The 18,840-nt window shown below is 45.8% G+C and overlaps 1 protein-coding gene across 2 annotated transcripts in view; it reads right to left on the bottom strand.

Moving 5' to 3' along the window:
- Positions 1–18,840, bottom strand: part of LOC147433025 (uncharacterized) — a 148,738-nt gene that overhangs the window by 48,711 nt on the left and 81,187 nt on the right. For both annotated transcript variants that reach the window (XM_086492776.1, XM_086492775.1), the window contains exons 8-10: positions 18,493–18,597; positions 18,305–18,377; positions 17,970–18,207 (exon numbers count right to left, since the gene is read on the bottom strand). In XM_086492776.1, the coding sequence (XP_086348902.1) occupies positions 17,970–18,207; positions 18,305–18,377; positions 18,493–18,597 (416 nt within the window). The remainder of the gene's footprint in view (positions 1–17,969; positions 18,208–18,304; positions 18,378–18,492; positions 18,598–18,840) is intronic.

Genomic DNA, 18,840 nt, shown 5'->3' with positions numbered 1-18,840 from the left:
GAGCCCACCTTCTTCATGAACCCGGCCACGAGGTGAAGTTTTGCCCACACATTACACCCGAGACGAGGGCGGAGCTTCTTGAGAAGCTCGCGGTGTATGAGGTCCCCGAAGCGGCCAAGAAAGGCTGTTTTGTTGCCGTTGATCCCTCCGCCACGGAGACACAGCAAGAGCAAAGGCAAGGCTTAGCCAACTTTGGCTCCACCTCTCAAGCTTTCAAGTCAAATGAAACACCATCGGGGGCTTCCATTGCGCATCGCCAAAGCACCCTCAACGAAAATTGGAATCCTAAATTGAGGGAAGAGGTGGATAGGTCGGTTGCCCGATTCTTCTTCCACAACCACATTGCCTTCCATGCTTCACGGTGAGTGTGCATTGTGACTTATGCAATCTCTCATTTTGTATTTCATTATGAGGTCTCCATACTAACACAACATGCTCTTTTTTGATAGGTCTCCATACTTTCGAACCATGGTTACAGGGGAATATGGCCCCTCTTATGTGCCACCTTCATCAAAGAGGCTTCGCACCACCCTCCTTGACAAGAAGACGCTTGCCATGGAGCAAGCGGCCCAAGCAATGAAGGATTTGTGAGAGACCAATGGCCTCTCTCTCCTCGTAGATGGATGGAGCGACACCCGCAAGCGGTCCATCCATGGAGTGGTGGCCTACTCTCGGGGAGAGATGTACTTTGTGGAGTCAGATAATGCATCCGACACTGGCAAGGCCGCCGAGATGCTTGCTGCGGAGTGGACAAGCACCATAGAGATCATTGGCCCGAGAATGTCCAGCGACACCCGCAAGCGGTCCATCCATGGAGTGGTGGCCTACTCTCGGGGAGAGATGTACTTTGTGGAGTCAGATAATGCATCCGACACTGGCAAGGCCGCCGAGATGCTTGCTGCGGAGTGGACAAGCACCATAGAGATCATTGGCCCGGAGAATGTCCTTTGTATGGTTGCAAATGGAGAGCCGTCAAATAGGGCAGCCGGGCCTATCATTGAGGGCATGTATCCCACTATCCATGTCACATTTTGCATGGCGCATTGTCTCAACAACCTCCTCAAGGACATAGGGAGCTTGTCATGGATTTCACCCACCATTAGTGACGCCAATCAAATTGTGTCCTTTGTGCTCAACCATCAAAAAGTGTGCCACGAGTTCTCAAAGAGGAGCAACTTGTCCTTGCACAAATACTCAGAGATAAGATTTGCATTCAATTGGCTTATGCTAGGCCGCTTGTCTACATGTGGTGGAGCCTTAAGGGGCCTCTTTCTCAGTGATGAGTGTCACAAATTACTCAAGTATCAAGTCAATGAAGAGCAGAGCCAACCTTCAGATCACGGCCGAGGGGCCTAAAACCTAAGAAGAACAAGCAACAATAGAAGAACAAGTCCTACCAACTTATGGGACCCCGTTCGATGGGGCCCAAGTGACAAAAAGGGATTAAAATAAAGCAGGACCCCCACACACACACACACACACACACACACACATACAAAGACTTGCGCAACTAATGATGTGGCAGCAGTAAGGACGCTCCGAAAATTGCGTTGACATGCTGACGTGGTAGCTTGTCTGGATTTGCGCTGCCGACGAGGCAGTTGTACTGATTTTCGTAAATTACGTTGGAAGCTTTTGGGCATTGCTTTTGAACCAGATGCTTTTGAGTTTGAAGGCTTTTCATGTAAACTGGTTTTGGGCCTAGGGCCTTTAAATATGAGGCATGAATCCGTTCAATCTTGTCCTGCATATTAGCAATGAGAGATGGAGAATGAACAATGTCCTCTCTATGAATGACAATGGGAGAATCACTTTTGGCATATTCATGGAAAAGTCGATTTCCACATTATGAAGTTGGGCAATTGAGACTTTCTCTTGGGCATGCCTTGGCATGACAAGAATGATGTGCCTCTCCAGGTTTGGAACCGAACCATCACCGTGATCCAGAAGGGCAAGCCAGTCGTCCTCAAAGTTCGGTTGTCCGAACAAAACCTTGAATGAACTATCTAGTTGTTTTATAGTTAGATACTTTTGTACTTTGTTTGAGAAAGTATTGTTTGAAACTTTGTTTGAAATGGATGGTATCAGTTTTAAACTTGTTTTGGTGCAATTGATTTTGTAAGTGTGGTTAGGCCAACAGTGGTCTTGTAGTCAACTTTTCTTTGAGAGTCTGAAAAGCGGTAATCTCTATTGGTCCCCAAGTGAAAGGAACCCCTTCCTGAGCGAGTAAATGCAAAAGAGAAGCTATCCAAATTTTCGAATGAACTGCCGATGATACGAGCACAAGCCCACAAAGCTTTGAACCTCACGAACATTCTTTAGATCAGGCCAATCACAAATAGTCTCAATTTTGGGCGGGTCCATCCTTACTCCTTCTGCTGAGATGATGTGTCCCAAGAAATGTATCTCAGGCAAAAAAAAATTCGCTCTTTTTTGTGTTTGTAACCAATATATACTTCCGCAATGCCTGAAAGACCTGCAATAGATGGTGTTTGTGTTGTGCTTCATTCTTGGAGAAAACAATGATAAGCTGTCTTGTAGACGTCCCCCAGAGCAATTCGGATCTAAGGATATCCACTCTTCAGATCAATTCAGCTAAAACAAGAGGACCCCCGAGTATATCATCAATCCTTGGAATAGGAAATCTGTTCTTGATGGTGATTTTATTGAGAGATCTATAGTCAATGCACATCCTCCAAGATCCATCTTTCTTTAGTACTAGCAACACCGGAGAACAGAAAGGTGAAGTGCTAGGTTCAATGAGACCCTTTTCAAGAAGTTCTTTTACTTGGTTCATTATTTCTTCATTTTGGGCTCGGCTAACTCGATAAGGTGGCATGTTCGGTGGTGTACTACAGGGAATCAAATCACCTCAGTGATCCTCAGGACGAGAAGGAGGTAACTTGCCTGGTAAGCCTTCAGAGAAACAATTAGCATGTGCGTTTAGAAATTCTTGTCGTTCCTGTTCCAATTCAGACATATTTGATCGTTGTTCATCTTTCAGTTCTTTCAAGAAGATAGAGTAAACAAAAAGACTCGGTTTCATTAATTTGGAAATGACCGAAGCCGATACAAGTGGGATGGACTCGCCCTTCAATTTTACATCAAGTACAATTTCTCTACCCTTCTCATTCTTCAAAGTCGCTTTCCTTACCCTATAATCAACCGTAGCACTGTTCTTGTGGAACCAAGGGATTTCTAGGAGGACTTCAAACCCTTCCAAAGGCATGATGTAAAAGTCCTCGTGTCCTAGATACCCCTGACAATGCAAACGAAGCTTGCCAATGACACATGTAATGGCAACATCTTGTCTAGGTGCCACTAGAAAAACCTCTGCCTATGGCCCCATTCGGTCGGGTGTAATTCCAAGTCCAGCCGTCAATTCAAGTGAAACAAAATTCGCCTTCGCTCCTCCGTCAAAGAAGATGAAGGCTTCTTGATCTCATACTTTGCCCCATGCACGACAAATTTCAATGCTTTCGTCCATCTGGTCTGGGTCGGCCCCTACACAATCTGATACCAGTCCTGCTTTCATCTTTCCTTTTCTTCCCCGTTCTTCGACTGCTCTGGAAATCTGTGGCCTATCTTCTGATTGTCCTCTCTGTGCCTTTTTGGGGCACCGTGCGGATATATCCCTTGTTCTCCACAGTCAAAACACTTCCCCTCTTTGAGATACTCAGATTTTTGTTCTTCTATAAATCGGAGACGTGCATCCTTCTTTTTCTAAAACTTCCCTCTTCTTCTGTTATCATTTGTCGAATTTTGTCCGGTCCTTGGTGTCAAAACTTAATCAGTTGGACAGGTCAGATTATCTGAATGCATAGCAAACCATTGCTTCGCATGTCCCATCCAATGCTGTATGGACTCGGACTTGTGTAGTAAGTAGTAATCTCGGATCTCTTCGGGAAAGCAAAATCGCTCAATTTGCTCCTTAAAATTGATCTTTTTGAAAGAAGAGGTAGGTAGAAAAGCATCCCAAAACCTCTCGCGATATAAATCCAAAGTGTCTCCCTTGGTCATCCGAAGATGATTCCAAGTTGTAATCACATCACGTTCGTACTCACGAGTGAGCCAAGAGCAAATAAGAAGTCGCTTGAATTTTAGCCATTTTGTTGGTGCTTCTTTTCGTAAGAGAAGAGTGGACCACCATGTCCGTGCATTTCCTCTCAAATAAGATGCTCCCTCCTGATCTTTGAGTCCTCTAAGTAACGCCCTCCAAAAAAAGCTATGTCAAATTGTTGAATAAAAGCGAGGGCTCTGTGAGCATCTCTAAAACCTGAGAAGGTGTCAAATTTTACTGCTTGTCCACCCTCCATTTCTTTTGTCTTTTTGTTCTTTATCTTCAAGAAAGTCGTAGTGATTGGCTCTATAAAAGTGCTTCCTCTTTGAATAAAACATCTATTCCTCAAAGTCAGACTTCTCAAAAGAGGATGAATCCTCATCATAATTGTCACAAAATTGTCGGGATCTTCGGTGGGATTTGCTTTTTCTTGGCCTTCTTGTTCTTTCAATGTTTCTGGTTCTTTCGTCATTTCTTGCCCTTTCTGTCCTCATCACTGGAATCAGAAGAGGAAGAGCTGTCGGAACTATAAGAAGAAGATGAGGAGGAACTAGACACCCTCGAAGCGTACATGCTTCTTTTGTTTTTGTGCATTAGCAAAAGAAGACTAAACGACCCAAGTAACCAGAGTACTCTGCTCCCTTGTAGCGTCTTCTCGAATGCTTCATGGCCCCCAGAAGTTGGTTGACTCGTCTTTCAACAACATCGTTGCGAGTTCATCTGCGGTGAACATCCGTGGAACAAGAGGTTTCTTCAAGGCTGACTTCAAGGATGAATCGATGGCCGTATGCCATCGAGAATGCATCTCATCAATCCAGTGCCGGATCAAAAATTTCGCGTACTGGGGATCCTTCGAAAATTGGAGCATCTCCTTCGCACAAGCATCAACTTGTTGTTGACGTTGCATCTCCATTCGTTCGTACTCCGTAGGCCAAGGTGGCCCGTACTCTTTGTCTCTTGTTCCATTAGAGTTTTCCGTGCTTTCGCTTGATCCAATTGTCAGGTGGGTTCATCTGATTCTTGCAAGAGTCATCACCTGAATCCATGTGTGTCGTGGAAAAAGGGATCCGATTTTCCGATGAAAGGAAAATCGACTGAACTTTGTAACAGACTTGGACACCCCAAGTTAAAAATCTAGCACGACACGAGAGAATCACTTAAAAACACTTCACAAACTTAATCACAATTCACTTGAGTCAACACGGCCCGGCGTAGTTCCGTGCTTTGAGGTATTGGCCCCAAAGTCTCGCGCCCCTTTTGGCATTTATTTTTTGTATTAATGCTTGAGCAAAGTTACAAGGCCCGAGAGTCCCCTCTGCTCTATCGCTTGTCAGCAAAACTGAGAAACAGGGTGGTCCTGGGTTCATAATTAAAGGCCGAATGGGGTTCTCAAAAGCAATACATGAAAAGCTTCAAACTCAAAAGCATCATCTCTAAAAGCAGGTACCTCCTTTAGGCTGCAATGCAAATCGTGGAATACTGTATAGCTGGCACATCATCAGCCAACGCGAAACGGGGAGCGCCCGTACAGCTGCCATGTCAACAATTTCCGCGATCTCGCTCTCCCTCTTTATTTCTCTAGAGTCCTCAGGGTCCCATCGGACGGGACCCTATAAGTTGGAACAACTTATACTTTATTGTAGTCAATTTCTGGGTAGACATGCCACGCCATTATTTTGTGACACAAGTTGCCTATAACTTGGCTCTTCCTTCAGATGTTGGTGTGCATCCAGTGTTTGATGTCAACCGCCTTAAAGAAAAATTAGGTGAAGCTGACATTGTTGTGCATATTGAGGAAAATGTATGGCAAGATATCCAAACTATATTCCTCGAGAACCAGAGGCTCTTCTAGATCATCGTACCCGTCATTCGCGTCGACGTGCTTATGATGAATATTTAATTAAATGGAAGGGTCGATCTGAAAGGTTTGCTACTTGGAAACCAGTTAGAGCTTTGATGGCTCAGTACCCCCACTTCATTGACGAGGACATCAATGGTTCTTAAGGGGGGAAGTATGTCATGTCCCGCTTGCATGAGAGGGGATCGAGTCTATGACACTGTCTGGATGGGTGTCTAGTGTCCGGGCGGACGTAGTGTGAACTCGACCAGTGTGATCGGACATTTTTACAAAAGGAGGCCAAGGCCTCATTTGTAACTAGCGACCCCCACTGGCAGAGTGCCAGTGGTTAGCCCGTGAGGCTAGGCGTGTGCGAGGTCACCTCGGGGAGGTGAGGCCGGGTGGTATGGGATGCTCAGTCTTACGAGTGCACACCTACGTCCATGGACGCTGCCCAGAATGGGGGAGTTGGTGATAGGTGGCTATGGTGGCTATGGTCGGGTGGTTCGTCCCACACGTGTCTATACGCATTCCGTGTAGCCGGGAGATCCTCTCTGCGCTTTCGTTTCAGTGCCCCAACTAAGGAAGCATCTGACCAACAGTAAAGAGAGCTTGCTAGCGCGTCATACCATCTAGCCCAGTCAATATGTGTCCTCTCGCCTAGCTGACGGCCTTCTGAATATGTCACATATGCATTCCATACAAGTGGCAACCTCGCTATCTCCTCAGCAAACGAAGGCAAGTGGCGAATCAAAGTAAGATGCAATTCCTTCCAAATCCGTAGCAAGCACCGCATAAATGATGACAAATGAGACGTATCCAAGGGTGCATCTATAAAGATGATGAATCTCTCTCATCTTATCTCTCTCTCTCTCTCTCTCTCTCTCTCTCTCTCTCTCTCTCTCTCTCTCTCTCTCTCTCTCTCTCTCTCTCTCTCTCTCTCTCTCTCTCTCTCTCTCTCTCTCTTTTTGTGTGTGCGTGTGTATGTGTGAGCACCCGCACGTGTGTGCTCGGATGCGCAAGGCAAGCGAGCTGGTTCTTTTGGTTTCGCGAGCTCTTGCGTACCAAGTCATGAATTTTTGGGAATGAATAAGCGAGCAACTTTGAAGGGTCACGCACTAGCTACTCTTAAAGGTTACATGAACCTGAGAATTTTTAGGGTTTAGCAAGGATTGCATTGAAAGAAACTTAAACAGAGGGCCTGCTTGTGCTCGTTAAGCAAGGAGGGTGCCTGCTTTCAAAAAGCACAAGTGTTGCTTCAATTTTGGGAAACTTAGTTGGAAGCAGAAATAGGAATTGTAGAAATTTCAAGTGCGAAAATTCGGAAAAGGTGCGGGAGCCTTTTAGAATTGCAAAGATTGTAGACAAGTGTGGAATAAACATTTATGCATGATTTGGGAACACCTTTATGTATAGTGTGGTTCAGAACTGCAGTGATAGACAAATGTGGAATAAACATGTATGAATAATGTGGAGACACCTATATACATAGTGTGGATTTCTCTCTCTCAAGAACTCTGTCTTTCTCTCTCTCCCTCTCCTATTGCGGTTCTCAAACATGAAGGAAAGTGACAAGGACGATCCTCTGGAGGATACCATTCAAAAATGCAAAGAAGAACTACGTGAGACCATTAACAAGATTAATCGCAACCTCCTAGGCACAATAAAGACGCTCGAAGAACGCGCGTTGGTACAGGAAAGCACGATAAACACACTTGAGGATCGTGTGACGGCCCAAGATGAGGAGATCACGCTACTCAAGAAGGAGCTTGTAGAGGTTCGATCACAAAACACACTCGAAGAGGGAGAGCTTCAACCATCAGTAATTGAAGAACTCAGCACGATTGAAGAAAAAATGCGGGCCATCAAAGCATTGGAGGAGCAACACAAAGAAATTACGACTTTTTGGGTGGATGTTGGACATCGCAAAGCAAGGAAAAGGCAAGGAAACAACCCCCACACCCACCATCATTACCTTGAGGAGCAAAGGAGGCGTGTGCGTGCCTTGCATGTGAGGATTTGTGGCCTCAAAGACCAAGATAATGTTGATGAAGAGATAAAATAACTCATGACTACGATGGGGGTTAATCATTTAATGAGCCGACGCATACGATGGCTTGGAGAGTGGGTAAGAAGAAAAGTGGAAGCAAGGGGAAAACCTCAAAGGAAAGGGCAATTATGCTTCATTTCCCCTCCATGGAAGCGAAGGCGGACTTTTTGAAGAACATACCAACTCTTAAGAAGACAGGTATCTTTCTTCAAGATGACTTCACGCTCTCACAGATTGCTCATATGCAAAAGGTAATGCGGACATTAGAGAGACAAGGGAAAAAGGTAAAATTTCTTTTTACCGAGATGGAAGGGTGGTGTTATTAGAGCAACGGTCCACATGACGGTGCGAGACCTATGGGACCACCCTAAAGATGGCAGCGTAGAATTGCAATGAGTCACTTCATCTTGATGTAGGGGCTTTTGAGGAAAGCTTTACGGACAGACATCATCTTTTAGTCAAAGACACAAAAGGCACCGAGACAGCTTATCCCACATGTGACTGGATATAGGTGGGAGACAACTTGTCGAGCACAGACGAAATCACGAGCAGAGGATCAGGAGGAGGAGTATTCATATTCAAAGAGGAGTTATAGGCGCTTGTGCACATTGTTCGGAGAGATGATCATGCCAGATACATGTGGGTGAGATTGATAGCTAAGACAAGCAGATTCTTGTACATTGCTATATGTTGCATTGTCCTGAGCACATCAGTGTAAGCCACACCCAGAGGACAGTCTCCTTTCTTTGTATTAGATGAGGACATATGGGAGTTTTCCAAGGATGGTGACATCATTCTCTTGGGGGACTTAATGCCCGCACGAGAAATCATCGGATGACTTTAATGATACCTCAGATGAGGTATTGAGAGAGCTAGATAGCAATGATATGGGGTTTGACAGATGCTCACAGGATGAGTACACTGAGTACAGGAGATATCTGATGGAGATCGGGGCCTCACATGGATTGGCCATACTTAATGGCTTGCAACAATTTCCCATAGCAACTGGATTTTCTTGCTTCCCACATAGACATAGAGCTAGCACAATGGACTATGTCGTGGCTCAGTCAAGCTTTATCCCATATATACACGATTTCACAGTTGGACCCACGCCCATTAACATGGACCATTTCCTTTCAATCCACTACTACCCAGCGGCCACAAGGTGAAGCAACTACTCGATAAATATTTACCTCAAAGACTAATTTTGTTTACATTGATGGGATTTAGAGACGCTTATGCATTGCCCTCTAGATGAGCTCACTTCCATATTGACAGAGACTTTGCATGATGCAGCATGAGAAGCATACCACCACACTCAACCTTATCAGAGACAGCCTTCAAGGAGTATGCCCCAGAATAGCTAGTACGAAGAGTGCAAAGACATGAGAGCACGGCTCCAAAGAGAGGTAATATTGGGAGTCATCTCCTATCGACAATCATAGATTGCCTTCAGACGCCTAGTGCGATAGAAGAAACAGGTCTTCTTGGCTTAGTTGGAGCACGATCTTTACCAATTGTTCTTGAGCCAAGACTCAGGGGAGGCATGGATACTCTTCCATCGGCACTCACTCCCTCCTGCCATCACTGCTACGAAGGTCTAGGTCAGTATGGACGGTTTTGTACATAGTCCCTGGACAACCACCACTTCCAGACCCCCTAGAGCCATGCCCACATACTTGTGCTCTCTTTACTGCAAAGATGGTAAGGAAATCCATTAACAGGATGAGGACTGGGAGAGCTTATGATCATGAGGACTTAGTAGCAGATCATTTTATGCATGACAAGGATATGCTTGTAGAGCTTCTAGCAGTGATATTCAACAGTGCAATGTGTGAGGGTCTACTTGACACTTGGAGCTTAGTCGTCTATAGTGCCTCTCTGCAAGGCAGGAGGACCTACAGAGACTGGGAACTATCGTACTATTATGGTTGGGCACACATTGGTACGGTTGTATGTATCCATTTTTGAGCAACAATTCAGCAGATGGTCAGAGAGAGCCGACATGCGAGTAGTGGGACAGGTAGGATTTCGGCAGGGTTTTTCTACTCTTCGTCACATTCTGACGCTTAGAGCTATTATTGAGGAGGGTACATCACATGGGAGGAGGATGTATTGTAGCTTTGTGGGACACAGTGCCGAGAGACAGTTGATGCGCAGATTACAGGAGATGGGGGTACCCACAGAGCTTATTTGGAGGATTATGGCACTCTATAGGTTAGTGAGAGGACAGGTTTACACCCCGAAGGAGTTATTTGATGTAGTTCACTCACTATTGGGGTGAAGCAGGGATGCCTGCTATTTCCAGCGCTATTTGGCATGTATGTCGATGAGGTTTCTGATTACATTAAGAGGGGAGGTGACAAAGGAGCTCAATTGGCTGGGACGTGGATTGTCGGAGAAACTCGACGAAACCAAAGAGGGAAGACACCTTGAAGATGGGGAAATTCAGCCATCAATGATTGACGAGCTGAATAGTATACGAGCACAAGTCAAAGAAATAAAGGAGGAAGGAGGAACGAAGACCTCATGGGTGGAGGTTCTCTCCAAAACACAAAAGAAAATGGACGAGGCTGAAAAATGGATTGAAGTTGTCAAGAAGGGAAAGGGCAAAGAAATTCCGACTACACCCGACATCATCAACAAAACACTAGAAGAGGAACAACGAAGAAGGGTACGCGCTCTACACGTGAGAGTGACCGGCCTAAAAGATTCAGATAAGGTGGACCAAGAGGTGAAGAGCCTCATGTCCATGATGGGGATGGAGAAGCCCTCGCACACACAAGCTTGGAGAGTGGGCAAGAAGAGTGAAGGTAATGGGGAGAGTTCAAAAGGACGGGCTCTCATTTTGCGCTTTCCCTCCATGGAAGAAAAGAAAGACTTTTTAAAGAAGAGGCCAACCCTCAAGAAAACAGGCATCTTTTTAGGAGAAGAAACAGTCATGCCAGAGATTATAGCAGCAAGGGAGAAGGGGAAGTTAGCTTTCTATAGAAATGGACGAGTAGTGATTACAGAGCACCGCTCTACATGACGGTGCGAGACCTATGGGACCACTCTCAGGATGGCAGTTTGGAACTATAATGGTTCGTATAGACTTGATGTGGGGGCCTTTGAGGATAGCTTCAGAGACAGAGACATTGTTTTCTACTCAGAGACTCATCAGGCTCCAGGACAGTTGATGCCGCACATATCAGGATACAGATGGGAGACAGCTTGTAGGACATGCACCAGAACTGCACATGGGACTAGAGGATCAGGAGGTGTAGCAGTTCTTTCCAGAGAGGAGCTCCAACCACTATTGCACAGTTCGGAGAGATGATCAGGCCAGATACTTGTGGGTGAGGCTGAGGGCAGAGACTGGACGTTTCTTGTACATCGCCATATGCTATTTTCCTCCCAGCACTTCAGTATATGCTTCACCCAGAGGACAGTCTCCTTACTCTATACTTGATGATGATATCTGGGAGTTCTCCAGAGATGGAGACATCATACTCCTGGGGGATTTCAATGCCCGTACAGGCAGCTCACAGACAGTCTTCTATGACACATCAGAGGAGATGCTTAGAGAGCTAGAGCCAGAGGAGTTGGGACTTGAGAGATGCTCACACGACAAAGAGCATACAGAGTATGGGAGATACCTGAGAGAGATGACGACTACTCACAGTTTAGCCATATTGAATGGCTTAACGACTTTCCCATTGTCTACAGATTTTACTTGTTTTCCACATAGACATGGGTCCAGCACTGTAGACTATGTTCTGACACATCCGAGCTTTATCTCTCACATTCAGGATTTCACAGTGGGGCCCAGGCCAGTTGGGATAGCAGTAGATCATGCACTTTTAACATTATCAGTCTCCTTTGAGTACAATACATCTCAGGCCTCACGGGATGGTGGACATACACGCTATACTTTTACACCAGAGACTGACTCAGTCTATGTAGAGGAGATACGTAGGCTTTTATGCACATCAGAGCCAGTATACACAGTGGAGGAGATCACATCTATGCTGACAGTGACATTACATGGGGCAGCGACAGAGGCATATCCACACACTCAGCCTGGGCAGAGACGTCGTTCTGGGCACATGCCTCAGAACAACTGGTATGATGAGGAGTGTCGACAGAGGAGAGCTCAGATACAGCGAGACCTTACATTGGGAGTGATCACCTATAGACAGTCTCGCATTGCTACACGACGACTAGTGCGGCGGAAGAAGCGAGCTTTCTTGGTCCAGATGGAGCAAGATTTATATCAGCTCTTCCTTAGTAGAGATTCAGGAGAGGCTTGGCGTCTATTCCATGAGAAGTCTCCCCCACCAGTGATTACTTCTACAGGATATGCAATATGCAACATCTTTATACACTGTACCTAGACAACCACCATTACCAGACCCACCACAACCATGTCCGGCTACGAGCACCTTCTTTACCACTGAGATGGTAAAGGAGGCCATTGACAGGATGAAGACCAGACGGGCACAGGATCATGAGGGTTTGGTAGCAGAGCACATTATACATGCTGGGGATTTGTTGGCAGAGATGCTTGCACGGATATTCAACCGTGTCATGTGTGAGGGTCTCCCTGAGTCTTGGAGATTATCTACTATTGTACCTATCTTCAAGACAGGTGACCCCACAGTGCCGGGGAATTACCGTACTATCATGGTAGGACACACATTGGCACGGTTATATGCATCCATCCTCGAGCATAGGCTGAGCAGTTGGGCAGAGATTATGGGCATACGAGCACCTGGGCAGGCTGGTTTCAGAGGGGTTTCTCCACACTAGATCATGTCTTTACACTCAGAGCTATCATTGAGGAGGGTCGAGCACATGGTAGACGGATATACTGTAGCTTTGTGGATTTTCGCAAAGCCTTTGACACAGTGCCGAGGGCCAGATTGATGCACCGGCTTATGGAATTGGGGGTACCCACAGAGCTGATGTGGGGGATCATGGCATTGTACAGTTCAGTGATGGGTCATGTACGCACATCAGAGGGGATATCCGACATAGTTCACTCCACCATCGGAGTGAAACAGGGATGCCCACTGTCCTCTACTTTATTTGGTATGTATGTTGATGGGGTCTCTGATTATATTGACAGAGGAGGTGATAGAGGTGCTCAGCTTGCAGGGACATGGATCCCTCTTTTATTGTATGCTGACGATATCGTGTTGATATCAGAATCGCCAGTGGGTATGCAGAGACATTTGGACACATTGCATAGTTTTGCAGAGGATAGTGGATTGTCTGTCAACCTTGGTAAAACCAAGGTCATGGTATTTAATACCACGCCACAGTGGGTTAGGAGATCAGCACCTACTTTCACATATGGACAGGACAGTATGGAGTACACTGATGCATACACATATCTTGGGGTGGTCTTTAGTGGACCGAGGTTCACACTGAAAGTAGCAGCAGACACTAGATTGACTCGTGCCTATGCAGCCCTAGGTGGTTTAGAGAGGATTTGCTCACAAGTTCAGTTCCAGGAACCTCAAACAAAGCTCTGGCTTTTCGATACTTTGGTCGCTTCAGTTATGCACTACGCGGTTCAGGTTTGGGGACCGTCTATTGACAGTGCTGGATGGACTAATATGGAGAGACCCCTGATATCTATGATTTCTAGGCTGATTAGAGCCAAGGCCTCAGTCCCACATGACATCATTCGAGCGGAGCTGGCTGCCCCACCTATGGAGGTTGAGGCACTCACCAGATCAATATCATTTGTACACAGCTTATGGGACACCACCAGGGACAGGTATGCCAGGCTTGCTCTCGAGTCATCCAGACAGCTGGCATTACAGGGAGATACATCATGTTGGTATGCACAGATGAACTCATGGTTTCAGAGGCATGGTTTCAGCATGGACAGGCTGCCCCCTTTCCAGTATTCTCTTGATGCACCATCCTTGGCTCTTACACGGATGGAGACTACTAGACTCATTCGGCAGGATCTTATCCAGCTTGATAGCAAGAGGACATGGATAGAACCATCACGGGAGTTGGGTACGAAGAGGGTTTTCTATAGAGAACATCTTCTTCAACTCACGACAGACGGATTTGTCACACGGCCCAGTTACATGGACACACATCTATCTCATAGGTTACGATGTGCTATTGGCCAGATTCGCACATCTTCACACCAGCTTGGGATTGAGACAGGTAGATTCAGAGGCATACCAGCAGACAGTAGGATATGTCAGTTATGCCATGCAGAGCCAGAGACAGAGTTTCACTACATATGTCGCTGCACAGTCTACTATGAGATACGGGGACGCTTTCATTGTCTATTCAGAGATGGTTTTGACTCGTTAGATAGAGTCATGAGATATCAGGATCAAAGATGTCTCGGATTATTCCTACTTGAGATTCAGAGACATAGAGACGCTCTATTGAATGGGCAAAGACAGAGACAGTCCCAGAGACGCATCTCAGATTTCTTCAGTCTGAGTACCACAGAGTCAGAGGGGACACCACCACCAGAGAGCTCGGTTCCCACCCATACACACATCAGCGGTACTCTCATTGATCGAGCTATAGAGTTAGGGAGATCGAGACGACCGCGACTGAGAAGGGGAGCCACGCAGCACCGGCGGAGATTGCGGCAGAGGATCCACAGGATTCTAGCACGCCACCCAGAATGTCGATCGGGATAGGCTTCATGCTATTGCTATATTGTATCATGGTGACACTTATCCCCACTTTGTACCTTTATGGCATGATACCATTGCTCAGCCTACCAGCCACCCATAGGAGTCGGTAGCACTCCTATCAGTTCTTTGTTTGTAGTTTTCTTGTTTGTACCCAGACTTGGTACTAGACTCATCATTGTAATCAGTTGGTCTCATAGGTCATTTTGGCCTCTTGTAGACGTTAATATATCATTTCATTTCTCTCTCTCTCTCTCTCTCTCTCTCTCTCTCTCTCTCTCTCTCTCTCTCTCTCTCTCTCTCTCTCTCTCTTTGAGAAGAGCACCAGAGACTAGACTAACTAGAGCTGGTGCGGCTCTAGGAGGAATGGAGAGGATGTGTTCGCAGGTTCAATTCCAGGAACCAAGGAAAAAATTATGGCTCTTTGATACTTTGGTTGCTTCTACTATGTTATATGGGGTGCAGGTTTGGGGACCTTCTGTACGCCAAGATGGTTGGAGGCGTATGGAGAAGCCCCTGGTATCTATGATTTCTCGGTTGATTAGAGCCAAGGCTTCTGTACCGCATGATATCATTCGAGCGGAATTAGTTGCCCTCCCTATGGAGATTGAGGCGCTTACCACATCAGTCTCCTTTGTACACAGTCTGTGGGATACTACCAGAGACAGATATGCCAGGGTGGCTCTAGAGTCCTCCAGACAATTAGCTCTTAATAGGGATACATCATGCTGGTATGCACAGATGGCATCATGGTTTCAGACACATGGTTTCACCATGGACAGGTTGCCTCCTTTTCAATACTCTCTACAAGCACCCTTGAGGTCTCTGACACGGGTAGAGATTAATAGACTCATTCGTCAGGATCTGATCCAGCTGGACACGAGGAGGACATGGATAGAGCCAATACAAGAGTTGGGCACATAGATGGCTTTCTATAGAGAGCATCTTCTCCACCTCACGGGGGATGGGTTTGTGATCCGACCTAGCTAGATGGACACGCATCTTTCTCATGGTTTGCGTTGTGCCATTGGCCAGATACGCACGTCCTCACATCAGCTCGAGATTGAGACTGACAGATTCAGAGGGACACCAGCAGATAACAGGATATGCCGCTTATGCCATCTAGAGCCAGAGACAGAGGTACATTACATATGTCATTGCACAGTGTACTATGAGATACGAGGCCGCTTTCATTGTCTATTAAGAGAAGGTTTTGGGCCTCTATCTAGGGTCATGAGTCATGAGGATCAGAGATGTCTTGGGCTATATCTACTCGAGTTACACAGGCATAGAGAAACTTTACTGAGAAGAGCTGAAGAGAGACAACCCCAGAGACATATCACAGATTTCTTTACATTGGATAATGTACACCCAGAAGAATAGACAGAGGAGCAGCCAACAGTGGAGAGGTCAAAGACATATCACAGATTTCTTTACATTGGATAATATACACCCAGAAGAATAGACAGAGGAGCAGCCAACAGTGGAGAGGTCTGCCCGCACTACTGGCATTCTCATAGACCGAGCACTGGAGCTAGGGAGATCTAGACGACCCCGATGGAGAAGAGGAGCTACACAATTTCGAAGGAGGCTACAGCAAAGGATTCGAGCCATACTTTTTTGTCGACCAGAGCGCAGATGAAGATGAATCTCTATGAAGATGGATCTCTACTTCCCTCCCATATTGTCTACACATTGTACACATTGTACTGCTTAGTTCACACATTTCACGCCTTTCACCTTTCACACCTATCAGCTTAGTTTAGGATTCCGCAGTATTTATATTTTGTTATCTTAGTTTTTTTTTTTTTTGTCAATCTGACTTTGTATCAGAGACACCGCATTGTAACTTTCTGGTCTCATAGGTCACTTGAAGACGTTAACATAACATTTCATTTCATTTCATCTCTCTCTCTCTCTCTCTCTCTCTCATTGACAGGGCGATTGAGCTTAGGAAATTGAGACGACCACGACCGAGATGCAGAAGCACACTTCACCGGAGGAGACTACAACAAAGGATTAGAAGCATTCTAGCCAGACACCCAGAATGCTCCTAAGAAGTTTATTCAATACTTTGTATTTAGTTTGTCACATTTATTTTCACACTTTTCACACTTAGTACTTTAGTACTAAGGTACCCAGACTTTGTAACAGATTCACCACTTTTGTATCAGTTTGGTCTCATAGGTCATTCTGGCCTTTTTGAAGACGTTAATATAACATTTCATTTCATTTCTCTCTCTCTCTCTCTCTCTCTCTCTCTCTCTCTCTCTCTCTCTCTCTCTCTCTCATCCAGCTTGATAGCAAGAGGACATGGATAGAGCCATCACGGGAGTTGGGTACGAAGAGGGTTTTCTATAGAGAGCATCTTCTTCAACTCACGACAGACGGATTTGTCACACGGCCCAGTTACATGGACACACATCTATCTCATGGGTTACGATGTGCCATAGGCCAGATACGCACATCTTCACACCAGCTTGGGATTGAGACAGGTAGATTCAGAGGCATACCAGCAGACGGTAGGATATGTCAGTTATGCCATGCAAAGCCAGAGACAGAGTTTCACTACATATGTCGCTGCACAGTCTACTATGAGATACGGGGACGCTTTCATTGTCTATTCAGAGATGGTTTTGACTCTTTAGATAGAGTCATGAGATATCAGGATCAAAGATGTCTCGGATAATTCCTACTTGAGATTCAGAGACATAGAGACGCTCTATTGAATGGGCAAAGACAAAGACAGTCCCAGAGACGCATCTCAGATTTCTTCAGTCTGAGTACCACAGAGGCAGAGGGGACACCACCACCACAGAGCTCAGTTCCCACCCATACACACACCAGCGGTACTCTCATTGATCGAGCTATAGAGTTAGGGAGATCGAGACGACCGCGACTGAGGAGGGGAGCCACGCAACACCGGCGGAGATTGCGGCAAAGGATCCACAGGATTCTAGCACGACACCCAGAGTGTCGATCAGGATAGGCTTCATGCTACTGCTATATTGTATCGTGGTGACACTTATCCCCACTTTATACCCTTATGGCATGATACCATTGCTCAGCCTACCAGCCACCCATAGGAGTCGGTAGCACTCCTATCAGTCCTTTGTTTGTAGTTTTCTTTATTTGTACCCAGACTTGGTACTAGACTCATCATTGTAATCAGTTGGTCTCATAGGTCATTTTGGCCTTTTGTAGACGTTAATATATCATTTCATTTCTCTCTCTCTCTCTCTCTCTCTCTCTCTCTCTCTCTCTCTCTCTCTCTCTCCCCCCCCCCCCCCCCCCCCCCCCCCCACGCACAAGCACACTACATTTCTAAATAGTATTGAGAACAAAATGATCAGCCCAAATCACCTTTAGTAGGTCTACCAGGATCCCTTGGCTGGTCAAGTTGTCATCAACTACAAGAGCATACGCATCCTTGAAAGACGGAACCGTTGGTGTGGATGCTAGAGGTTTGCGGAAACGTGCCGTGAACCAAAAGGTACTCCCCTGGTTTTCTGCTCCTTCACTCTCCACCCACATGCTTCCCCCCATAGCAGCAGCAAGCTTTGCTGATATCACAAGACCTAATCCTGTCCCTCCATAGACTCTGCAGCAAACAGACAGCTGTATCAATAACTTTTGAGTGCAGAAGAGCCTAGCGCATGAAAAAGGCAGTGTCTTTGGCTTCTTGTAAGCATCAACACCTTTGCGTAGAAGAGTCCACTTGCGAAAATGCTTTAAACAAGAGAGTCTGTTTACTTTCAGGAATACCAAGTCCTACATGTGAAATTATTGCAGTAAGAATAAGAACTGCTGCTCTTTGTCACATGGAAAAAAGCATACAATCTCAAGAGTAAGCTTTTGCAATAGAAGTTGAATATGTGCTGAATACCGGTATCTTTAACTGCGAAAAGAAGTTCAATAAAGTCTTCAGTTCTGTTCTTTACTGATGCAGAAATAACAACTTCACCTTCCTTTGTGAACTTAATGCCATTTCCTACAAGCCAAAGAGATCTCATCAGTAATCATAAATACTCCCTTGCAAACTGAGAGGCATTAACTAGACTGCTGTGCTTTCACACTTCGATGATACCTACAATGTTCGGCATTCATTCCTGCTCAGAAACTGCAAAAGCTTTGGGATTAATCTCGCTTGTTTACAGAGGCAGTTATCGATTCTGTGGTCACAGTTTGACAACACAACTGTATCTTGAACTATGGTCTCAGAAAATGTTCCATT

The sequence above is a fragment of the Adiantum capillus-veneris genome, chromosome 20, assembly GCF_014529385.1.
Source record: "Adiantum capillus-veneris isolate H3 chromosome 20, ASM1452938v2, whole genome shotgun sequence".
Lineage (NCBI taxonomy): Eukaryota > Viridiplantae > Streptophyta > Polypodiopsida > Polypodiales > Pteridaceae > Adiantum > Adiantum capillus-veneris.
This window is presented reverse-complemented; position numbering and strand designations above follow the sequence as displayed.